At 46.4% G+C, this 12,280-nt stretch overlaps 1 protein-coding gene and 1 pseudogene across 2 annotated transcripts in view; one reads left to right on the top strand and one right to left on the bottom strand.

The window, feature by feature from the left end:
* AVIL (advillin) overlaps positions 1-12,280 on the bottom strand; it is a 176,611-nt gene that overhangs the window by 62,366 nt on the left and 101,965 nt on the right. For both annotated transcript variants that reach the window (XM_063952298.1, XM_063952297.1), the window contains exons 15-16: positions 8,955-9,100; positions 7,603-7,747 (exon numbers count right to left, since the gene is read on the bottom strand). In XM_063952298.1, the coding sequence (XP_063808368.1) occupies positions 7,603-7,747; positions 8,955-9,100 (291 nt within the window). The remainder of the gene's footprint in view (positions 1-7,602; positions 7,748-8,954; positions 9,101-12,280) is intronic.
* On the top strand, positions 2,684-2,802 carry LOC135052715 (5S ribosomal RNA; annotated as a pseudogene).

Raw genomic sequence — 12,280 nt, 5'->3', positions numbered from 1 at the left:
AAGAACTGGATGTATATCACAGGGTACTTGTACCAGAAAACCCTGACTAAATGCACTCTTTCTTAACTAACACTGTCTAATTGACATGTAGAATACTTTAGTGTCGTGTAAAGTCACAGCGCTGACAACCAGGCGGCTTTACACAGGAGGATTTGCCCAAGCAGGCCCAGGAACAGTGTAGCTGAGAGAAATGGCGCCCAAACACTGACAGGGAGTGAGGGAGAGACAGATATGCAGCTCCACGGCGGGAACATTTGCTGGAAATGGCGCCCTGGGGCTGGGGGAGGGGCTCCAGGTCTAAGCCTTATCCCCTCTGCTGGCAAAACCACCAGGTACTGCTGGCTACACATAAAAAAGGTTTTAAGGGAAAACCTGACCTGCACCCATGCCCTGGTGATCTAGTGGGATCGCCTGTACTGCCACAGTGTCCACCGCCTGCGCGCACGGCCCGCCTCCCACCGACCGCGCCGGATCGCGATAAAGTACGGGTCCCGCAAGCGGGACCCACTCACCACCTCCCGAAGAGTGGCCACGCGATCCCGGAGAGCCCACGTCGTGTGTGCCTGACGTTAGAAGAAAACCGGAGCCTCCTGCTGTAGTTACCCGGCAACCAGGGCTCGGGAGTGTACAGCGCCACTGGGGAGAGATGGAGCTGCAGCAGTGAATGTCACTAGACATGTACACACTGCTACAGCCCTTGAAATCTTCACTTTTCTTCTCAAAAAAGCTCTTCTTAGGGCTGCCCAGAGCAGCCCCTCTGTTATGTGCCTGCTATCTGCGGCACCAACTACAAAACTGAGCTCCTGTGCAGGGAGGCGGGGTTATAGAGGAGGCGGCGCTATGCATTCTGGGAACAGTCAAAGCTTTTGAGCCTGTTGGTGCCTCGGATCAAGATCCTACTCTACACCCCTATGTCTTTCCTTGTGGAGCCCAGTGTACCTCGCAGAAAGAGTTTTAACAAAGGTAAGTTCTTACCATAAAACTCGTTTTTTATTTGTTATTATTTATTAACTATAATATGACCGCACATGTGAATAATGATTTTTCAAATCTATTGTATAAAGTTTTAAACATTTATGCTCATTTGGCTATAGAATTACTTGATATATGGGGTCTAAGCAGGGACAAATATATAGTAATAATATGAATATGAGAAGCAAATCAGTGAATGAGCTTCCTCAAATGAGTTCTAAAGTCACGCCAGAAAACACTATTTGCTCAGTTTTATGCAGTAACGCATGTGAAGTGACATCCATTGACCTCCTGAGTGCAAATAAAACAAACACCTGTCAAACATAAATTTTTTGTGGTGTGTGAATTCCTAAAAGCAAATCAAATGGCCTGTATTGGGCTCTTGTCACCCCTTTTTTCTGTATTTACTTCCTGAAAACTCACATCTTCAGGCAAGCTTATCAACGCCCCCCCCCCCCCCCCCCCCCCGCACGCCTGTTGTGACACCACTGTGCTCACATAACATTCATTAACTTTCCTATCCAATTACTGTACTTCCCCAAATAAAAAATTGAATGCCTGTGGGTACATGACCTGAGATAACAATCCACTGACCACAACTGGATGTTCTAAAGGGGGGTACTGACAGGAGAGATGTGTGCTGACCGCTCAGCACACATCTCTCGCCTCGCTCAGCACAGCGCGATGTGCTGTGCGAGGTGGGGGACGGACGGGGGGGCGCTCAATTCACACAGAACAAGCCCTAACGGGCGAAACGCGTCTTCCACACGGGGGTCCGTACATGGAGTGACTGCACGGCGCCAGCTCTTTGCACCTGACCATGCACTGATCCATTCCTCTGCCTGCTGATTGGAGTGTCGTAAGCCCTCACTGCTCTGTGTTCACACGGGCAGTAATATCACACTCAGGCATATTATTAATGCATATGTATTAATTGCTTATTAGAGTTCATTATTTCCTTTCTATGTGAGTCTTGTCCTCTGATACGGGCTATAATTTTAGCCCCCAACAGTGGCCAGCACATTACCATTTCTTATTATTTGTGCTTTCATTCATTATTTTGTTGTGTGGTACCTGACAGATATCATCTGTCAGGCTCATTTCAAATCACAGATTAGCTGCTTTCTCTTCCTATTCAGGATCAGGAATTTGTGTCATATTTGATCTACATTGTTTGTGGATTTGGTAGCATGTAAACACTGGCATTGCATTTCTTGTCAAGAAGATCCTTTGTGCATATAACACACATGCCTATGTTCATCCATTATCTATATATTTTTTCCCTGCGTTGATATTATTGCACTTTGTGATAACTTATACTCCCGAGGGGGATTCTAACGACAGTATTTGCGGGCCGACTGTCCATCTTACTTATTTACTGTGGTGATCATTTTCTGAGACTGACTTTACCCACAGCAGTATTCTGTGTTATTAATTTTATTTCTAATTTTGGGTTATAACCCCAATTACGTAGAATACCAACCTAGAATCAATTCCACTTCCTTATCTGTCTCGTGGACTCTCATCCTCGATTCACGGAGCACAGAGCCACGAATGTTGGTGCTGCTGAACCGTGCCTAACGTGGAAAGCAGATCCACCTATTCTTACTTATCCTTTCACTTCCCCCCTTCTTCCTATTTCTTCCTATCATTTCCTACTGAATTATTTCCTATATAGGTGCACTCTCATTGGCATGCTGATCACACTATCCTCTACTATCATACCACGCTGCCATCGCCCGATCTCGTCCGATCTTGGAAGCTAAACAGCGTTGGGCCGGGTTATTACCAGGAAAGGAGACTGCCTGTGAATACCTGGTGTTGTAGAGTGGGAATTTGCTTCCTCTTTGTGTGAGAAGAACACGCCAACACAGCAGTATCACCACTATTTCTTTCCCATATCTCCTCATCTAGTTAGTTAATGCTCAGTGCAGTTCAATGTTTTTTCCATTTACAATTATGGTATTTGTCGAACGATTCAGGTGCTAGAGTCTGGTGACCACTTAACAGCTATATATCCACTTAACACAAGTGATAATAGTTGGATATCTACATATTAATGCATTAATACAGCAATCTGTACTGGTCAGGGGAAATGGTGGTATGACAATTCTGTGTTTACAACCTTTCCAATCACTCTTTGGAATAAAGAGACCAGAACATTTTAACATTTTTTTCTAATTCTTTATTTCTTCATGGATCATTTGGATGGGTAAATTGTGCTTATATTGTTACCAATAAAAGTTATGTTTTAAACATTCTCTGATTTACATTATAGGAACTTATTTCCTTTAAAGAGTGCGCCCACACAAGAGCCTTCTTTTTCTCCCTTGTTAGTCTATGTACTTTCTGGCTCTGGGCGCACCACCAACGAGGACAGCATATAGGAGAAAATCACAGATATTTTCTCGCTCCCGTTACAAAGGGTAATTAATTGTTCGATTTTGGTTTTTTCCATTTATACACTTTATTACATTTTGTGACCTGTGCCCGATCGCCCTATGTTTTGTCATCTGTGGTAAGGTGGCGGGGCTGGCGGAAACATGGTCAAACATTGAGGTGCGTAGTGTGATTAGATTTCTGCATCTGAAGGGCACATCAGCAGCTGAAATTCATCATCAATCTGTCGAGGTGTACTGTGATAACGTCATGTCGCAGAAACAGGTTTGGTGCACTGCGTATGGTGGACGTGCTTGGTCAGCCGCATCGCTGCTAATATCAAAGGCAGTCACCAAACCCACACCTGTGTCCGTGACATGACGTTATCACCGTACTCCTCAACAAATTGGCAATGAATTTCAGCTACTGATGTGCCCTTCAGATTCAGAAATCTAATCCCACTACGCACCTCAATGTGTGACCATGTTTCCGCCAGCCCCGCCATCTTACCACTGATGTTGGGACAGTATGACTGATATGAGGTGCAGTCTAATGGCTGTGAGGGGAGGCAGGGTCAACCTGCTCTAGCCTAGCGGGAAATTAGAATGCAATAGAGAACATTACACTCGTGAGAGGTCTTATTACCTTACTTGTTGAACCACCCTTGTATATGTATTTATTTTATACAGATAGGATATGTAAAGGTAGCTGTGAACTGGTCTCTCTATAATTTCTACCTTGACCGGAATTTTAGACTGGCCCACAGGGGTACAGGGGAAACCACCGGTAGGCCCCCTGCCTGGGGGCCCCTCCTCCTCTAGGGATCAGGTTCTAGACTGTGCACTTGAATGATATATTATACATATGTTACCTTATACTCAGGGGCGTCAGAACGTTTGAAGGTTGGGGGGGTCAAGATTTAATCTTATTTCGGCGCCCCTAAATTGCTGAATCACTAAATTTCGGGTTTGTGTCTATAGACAGACAGTTAAAAGATAGACAGTCATTAGTTAGACACCATATGGTCGACAGTCAAAAGTCAGACAGGGTCAAAAGTCAGACAGGGTCAAAAGTCAGACAGGGTCAAAAGTCCGACAGGGTCAAAAGTCAGACACCAAAAAAAAGTTTATTTTTTGTTTGTATTTCTGTGTTTTTTACAACTTTTGCCTCATTTTACTATCCATGTCACAAACTATAACCTTTTAGTAAAGTTGTGGGGAGTGGAGCGGAGCGAGACACCGAGACCGAAGCGTGGCGAGCGGAGCCAGCACGCGAGGGGACGAATTTACCAACTTTTTTACAACTTTTGCCTCATTTACTATCCATGTCACGAACCATTACCTTTTAGTAAAGTTGTGGCGAGCGATGCGAGACACCGATCCCGAAGCTTGGCGAGTGTAGCTAGCCCGCGAGGGGATGAATTTCACCAAATTTGAATTAAAAAGGTTTAAAACAAAAAAAAAAAAAGAAATTTTTTTTTGTTGGGGGGGGGGGGGGGGGGGTCTGACTTATGACCTTGTCGGACTTTTGACCCTGTCAGACTTTTGACCATGTCGGACTTTTGACTGCCTGGCTTTTGACTCCGTCTGACTTTTGACTGTCGACCATATAGTGTCTGACTAATGACTGTCTATCTTTTAACTGTCTATGAGTTATACCACACCCGTAAATTTCATCCCCTCATAGTTAATGCCTCATAGTTAATGATATATGATCGCCGACTGCACTTAGGTGTCTATTTACTAAGCCTTGGATGGAGATAAAGTGGACAGAGATAAAGTACCAGTCCATCAGCTCCTAACTGTCATTTTTCAAACACAGCTTGTAACATGGCAGTTAGGAGCTGGTTGGTTGGTACTGTATCACCGTGCTGTTTATCACTCTCCACTTTTTTCAATTTCTGAAGTCAATGCTACAGAGCACTACAGTACCTACTGGTAGAATAATAATACAACACAGTACATGAAGCCTGAGCCATAATTCAGTGCAGCACAAAGCTTGGGTACACAGCAGTAACTAGTGAGAAAGGTTAGACCTGTCCTGCAATAGCCAGGATTAGGATTTAAATGATTCCATCGCAGCCATGGACATGCAACACTGCAGAGAGAGATACCAACTGCTTCCAGAGCTGCATCATCCATTATAACTTAAGACATACCCCAGTCACTGCAGGGAGAAAGCCCTGGCTGCAGAGCTGATACTCACCTGCCTGAGGCCCAGTAGCGGATCTTGCCACGGGCAAGCAGGACTTTTGCCCGGGGCGTCGCCTTCCGGATGGTGCCGGCGCCCTCCGAAGGACGGTGCACCATGGCAAGATCCGCTACTGTCCCCCCACGCTGTGAAGGGAACTAGACGCTATGCGTCTAGTTTCCCTTCGTGGAGAGGACCTTTGCTGTGCGGTGCGCGATGACGTCATCGCGCACCACACAGCATTGTGGGACTGACAGACGCTAGGAGTCATATTTGACCTCTAGTGTCTGTGTATGCTGTGCTATGGGAGAGACGTCATGACGTCTCTCCCATAGATCCGAGGAGAGGAGCGGCGCCGGCGGAGGTCTGCAGCGGTCAGGAGCGGGGATTGTAAGTATTATTATTTTTTTGTGTGTGCAAGCGGCACTACGCTACAGGGGGCACAAATGGGGGCACAACTCTACAGGGGGCGTAACTGACCACGCTCCCTGTATGAAGCCATGCCCCTATTCTCCGCCCGGGGCGCCAAAAGACCTAGAACCGGCCCTGCTGAGGACGCAGGCTGTGTGCCACTCATTGAGCTCCTCTGTGATAGTCCTCACCTCAGCTAACTACCATGTTTGTGTAACTCTTGATAGATGCCCCACAGCCTCATATACCCCTTTCACATCGCCAATGCCGGATCCCACCCGGGAATCAGAAACGGGACCTTCCTGGGTGGGATCTGGCATTGGACCCTAACAGGATTGCCATAGCAGCGGGGGGAGGAGGCGGCGCTGGGAGATGAGCTCATCTCCGTGCCGCCTCTCCCTAGTGTAGTGGACGGGTCATGGGTCGCATCGACTTGGAACCCGTTTACGCTGCCACTGACCCAGTATTCAACCCGGGAATAACACTGCTTTATTCCCGGGTTGAATTACCGGGTTGTGCGACCAAGGAATTCGACCAGGGTCCTTTCACACCGCACACCGACCCGTGTCGACCCGGCAATATACCAGGTCAATACCGGGTTATTTGTGCTGTGTGAAAGGGTTAATAGGCAAGCTGGCCATCCTGCCAGGAGGTCTGCACCAATCGCAGGGGCTGCACACTGAAATTTTCTAGGTCCGCAAAACAAGGTCTCCTACCAGCACTCCGTTGTTGCTGCTGCTGGGGAGCACTGTGCCAGCACCTCTCCGGGACTCATCCTCATGGGGCTGGGCCGCTGAGGAAGAAACGGAGGTCAAATGACACCTCCACTATGAGCCACCTCTGTGGAGCTGAGCGCAGCGGCTGTTGGCCATGGTGGTGCGTCCGTCAGCGCTTATGTGAAATAACATGCATGCTCAGAGGCACAGAGAAAGGACTGCACGGGGATTATGTGGCCGGGGCCTTGGTCAGATGGGCGGGGCCTCAGACGGCAGCTGGGGTGCTGAAGCAGGATATTCTTCCTATCTCCAGTATGTCAAAAAGGTAATCCGGCCCCACTGCTCTTCGGCCCTCCGGGATCTTCCCTGTGGCCAATTCTCCTGCGGGCGGCACATTCACTGCACGGAGCAGAGGATGTAATGTGCGGTCTATCACCTGACCGCACATCGCTTCTCCTGTACATTGTGTGGAGGAGTGATGCGCGGTCAGGTGAAAGACCGCACATTACAGCCTCTGGTCCATGCAGTGAATGGAGCCGCCCGCAGGAGCATTATGCATACATGATCGGTGACTCTCTAAAAGTTTTGGGGGGGCGAGCTGCCCCCTTGCCCCCCCAGTTCCAACGCCCCTGCTTATACTACACAGGATTATTATGTATTCTCTACAGTACATTGCTGTCATTAATCTGGCACATTATCATGCATGCACTAGCATTAATTACTATATAAATTAGCAAGGAGTCCAGACCAGGTACTCTGTAATGGTTAGCCAAACCTCTGTGGTGGCTGGCCACACCTCTAATCATGGGCCCCTACCACTGCATACCTCCAGTGGGCCCATCATGCTCCAGTCCGACACTGACTGTGTATACTGTAATATACATCAGATAAGCTACTGCAGTAGTATGGTGACATTCCCTGGTCTTTTTCTCACCTGGTCCCATGTGTCCAAGAGCATGACATCACTAGGGTCGAGGTCATCTTGGTTGAAGTCTGTGACTTCGGTTACAATAAAGCGGCCAGTCTTATTAGAGCATTCAAACAGCCGCGGGTGGACGTCATCTACCACCTGCTGGAGCCTGACAGAAAATCCAACAATACAGTCACATCAAATCTATGCATGTAGAAGTTTACGCAAACATACATTAGATAGCTTTTTTTGTTTTCAGTTTAGACACATTTCCTTATTTTACAATACTGATTTGAGACACTGCCATGGTTTCATTTATTGTGGTTATTGTAGTTCTTGCAGTGCTAGCTATTTTATATTACCCACAAAGGAAGCACAGGTGAAGAGGGCGTCACGTGAGTGGATGCGAGTCATGTGATCAACTGACTTTCTCCTCATCCATATACACCCCACTGTCACTGAGCATCCTGACAAATTATATTAAAACAAACCAGTCCATCAGGGGTATACATCCCTTTTAACAAGGACATACTGTAATGATGAAATATTGTACAAACTAATGCTATGCATACACTGTACAATTTTCTTGCAGATACTCTGCCAGATCTGGTTGGTTGGAATTAAAATCTGGTAATGGATGAGAGCAAATGACAATCAAACACTTGCTTCCAAACACTGGAAAATGGCCAAAACCTGTCATTCATACAAATTGGTTAAATCACGATTTAACCAATTTGTATGAATTACAGTTTTTGTCCATTTTCCAGTGTTTGGGAGAAAATAGTTGATTGTCATTTGCTCTCATTCATTACCAGATTTTCATTCCAACCAACCAGATCTGGCAGATTATCTGACAGATGTATAGTGTATGCCCAGCATAAGATATTGGGGTATATTTGTTAAGGAAACAGAGGTTGCCAATCTTTCAAGAATGGCTGTTTTCAGAGGGTTGCTGCATTTTAGAGTATTGGCCCCATGTCAGAGCTGCCCCATTAGCTCAAACCATCCTCAATTTTTTGGAAAGAGATCCAAAAGATCCATCTCCGTCAACTTGTGTTGTTGGGTCCCAGTGTCTCTACAACAATAAATAGCCCTAAAACTTTACATTACATACCACTATGATATGCAGCAATAAGAAATTATATTTTTCAGATATTTTGCATAAAATTTTTATAAGTAGGCCCCATAATCACATCACAAATCATGGAGGTGTTCAGTGACCATACTCTGCTATTAAGCTGACTGCTGACAGCTAGGTGATTTTACACTGACCACAGAAATGTATTGCTGGAATTGATAATAGTACTAAGTAGTTTAAAAAAAATATATATATATTTTATTGAAAACAGTTCAATAATTCAAACACAATTTGATACCTCTTGTCATTAGCGTATGGTGCCTTTCCACCCAGAATCTCCCAAAACTGTACAGTCTCCTGTCCCTCTGCCAAAGTTTCCTCACTGCCATCAGACAAAATGGCTGACAACTGCTTGGCCATTTCTCGTTCGTCTCCACTTGAGCCCTGTAAAATAAAGGATAAAGTGTACACATTTGTGTAGATGTATAAGAAACAGATTATAAGGCTATCCGGACTCTGGGTCGACACCACTTAGGTCGACACCCATTAGGTCGACAGTGAATAGCACAGTAGCAGACTACACCATCATCAAAATCTGCAATGGAATATACAGGTTGAGTCTCCCATATTTAAAATGCTTGGCACTCAAGGGCGTAGCTACCATAGGTGCAGGGAGTGCAGCTGCTACGGGGCCCGAGATGACTGCAGGGCCCACTGCTCCCCTGCACCTAATCATTCTGCAGCACACAGGCTTCCCATCGCTGCCGCATCCAAGTCCCCATCCACGATGCTTGTCGCCGCCCACACTGTTACCTGCCCTCACCAGCAGAGGTGCCTGGCCCTGTGGCCACCCGCGATGCTGCCTGACCCCACTGGCGGAGGTTTCTGTCACCGCAGGTGGAAGTGCCTGTACCTGCTAGCGGAGGTGCTGGCCCTGTGCCCACCCATGATGTTGCCTGACCCCGCTACCAAAGGTTTCTGTCACCGCAGGTGGAAGTGCCTGTACCAGCCCGCAATGCTGCCTGCCCTGTGTCAATCTAGCAGTGGGCACATACAAACAGAGCTCCCTGCTGAGCCAAGCACCTGACCACCAGAACTACACCAAGCTACAGGAGCCCAGAGCTCCCCAGACTTCTATCACAGTTAAGCACTGTTAACCTACAGTACTAACAGATGCCAGTGATTCCTGGCTTTTGATGCGGGACTGCAGTAACCTGCAGACAGAGAAGATTCCCTCACCTACCCAGCTCTTCATTCTTATGGGACTAGACATGGTAATATACCAGTATTTATACTGAAAGCTCAGTGTGACCGGCAACACATACAGTAGACTTGCATGCATATAGAGGTTGAGTATCCCTTATCCAAAATGCCTGGGACCAGAGGTATTTGGATATGGGATTTTTCCGTATTTTGGAATAATTGCATACCATAATGAGATATTATGGTGATGGGACCTAAATCTAAGCACAGAATGCATTTATGTTACATATACACCTTATACACACAGCCTGAAGGTCATTTTAGCTAATATTTTTTATAACTTTGTGCATTAAACAAAGTGTGTGTACATTCACACAATTCATTTATGTTTCATATACACCTTATACACACAGCCTGAAGGTCATTTAATACAATATTTTTAATAACTTTGTGTATTAAACAAAGTTTGTGTACATTGAGCCATCAAAAAACAAAGGTTTCACTATCTCACTCTCACTCAAAAAAGTCCGTATTTCGGAATATTCCGTATTTCGGAATATTTGGATATGGGATGCTCAACCTGTGTATATATATATATATATATATATATATATATGTATGTATATATATATATATATATATATATTGTGACAAGAACACTGGGATAGTGTTTGAGGGCAGGTATATTTGTCCCAGGTTCTTGTCTTACATGTTTTAGAAAATGTTAACTTCTAGGAAAAATGCTTTTTGTTTTGTCTGAACCTTTTCAGTTTGCTGTAAAAGCTGGGTAAAGGCTCTGAGAGAGAGATAAGGCGAGTTCTAGACATTGGGCCCAGTTCGGGTCTTTGGCCTCACAGAGGGCTAATCAGGGTTTCAGCTGTGTAAGTGTGTTATAGTGCTGCTAACCTGATTAGTATGGGCAGACTGCCTGGGAAGGCTGAGGGATCTGTGTGTGAGAGACACGCTTTCTGATGCAAGTAAGCTATACAGTATGTACTGAAGAACTCTGTGTTTTGTTTAGTGACAGTTAGGAATATCTTATGTTTAGTTAGTGCCGGACAGGCAAGGTATTTTTATTTTGGGGTTTGTTTTATTTTCTGTTTCAATAAAACTGGCCGGGGTCAGTTGTACCAGAAACTGGACTTGTGTTGTTCCTCAGCTGCTGCGTGCTACCATATTCCCCAGGAAAAGGCGCCTTGCACCCCTACAGTGTTACAACTTGGTGGAGAATGCGAGCAACCCCGTTCTGCGCATAAGTGAAAGCAGCAGCTTTGTGAGGCCTGCAGAAAACGGTGGTTTATGCAGATACAGCCCAGTGTGAAGTTACTGAGACTCACCCCTGAGGGTTTGATATATGTCTTGGGTGAAAGCAGCTACAAAGCCGCCTGAAAAATCTGTCGACATGGAGGATCTGCTTAAAGCCTTGCTGCAAGCTACAGCGGCTCAGCAGGAGGCCAACCGACAGCAGCAGGTGGCAATAGAGGAAAATAGGAGACAGCAGCAGGTGGCTATTGACGAACTTTACCGGCAACAGCGTCCGGATAGAGAGGCCTTAACAGAAGTGGTGCAGAGCCTTGCAGCCCGGATTGGAGATGTGGCCGTCAGTGCTCCGACCAGCTCTAGTTCTATACGGGCCAGTCACTTCTTGCAGAAAATGACAGAGGCTGACGATGTGGAGGCCTACTTGACCACGTTTGAAAGGACTGCAGAGCGTGAGAACTGGCCAAAAGCACAGTGGGCCAGTCTGCTGGCACCTTTTCTGTCAGGTGAGCCCCAAAAAGCGTACTTTGATTTAAGCCCTGCTGAGGCTCGGGACTATGATAAACTAAAGACTGAGATCCTGACCCGCCTGGGAGTCACGCTGTCAGTACGAGCACAACGGGTGCACCGTTGGGTGTACGCCATGGAGAAGCCTCCGCGCTCTCAGATGCACGACCTTATTCAGCTAACAAAAAAATGGCTACAGCCAGAGACATTAACTGGTCCCCAGATGGTTGAAAGAGTCGTCATGGACCGCTACTTGAGATCTTTGCCCATGGTCCTGCGCAAGTGGGTGAGCCATGGAAACCCGGGTACTGCTGACCAATTAGTAGACATGGTAGAGCGGTATTTGGCAGCAGAGGAACTACTGATGACCACCCAGCAACCCATAGATCCTCGACAGCGCCCTTCAGTAAAGACTGGTAAGACTGTTCCGTGGGAAAACGTTGCTGGGCGGTTAAGAGAACGCAAGGCTGGAGAGACTGTAAACACTGGCCCTGGAGACAGGCCAATGGGGCTAGAACGGTCTATGTTGCCCAAACGGGTTGATAATCGTGTGGTTAAATGTTTTAGATGTGGTATGCCAGGTCATGTTGTTGCCAATTGCCTAGTCATGCAAGAACCCATGCAATGTGATGCTGCCTTTGAATGTCGCAGAAT

Source organism: Pseudophryne corroboree, chromosome 2, assembly GCF_028390025.1.
Source record: "Pseudophryne corroboree isolate aPseCor3 chromosome 2, aPseCor3.hap2, whole genome shotgun sequence".
Lineage (NCBI taxonomy): Eukaryota > Metazoa > Chordata > Amphibia > Anura > Myobatrachidae > Pseudophryne > Pseudophryne corroboree.
The sequence above is the reverse complement of the archived record's forward strand: the minus strand, read 5'-3'. Positions and strand labels throughout refer to the sequence as shown.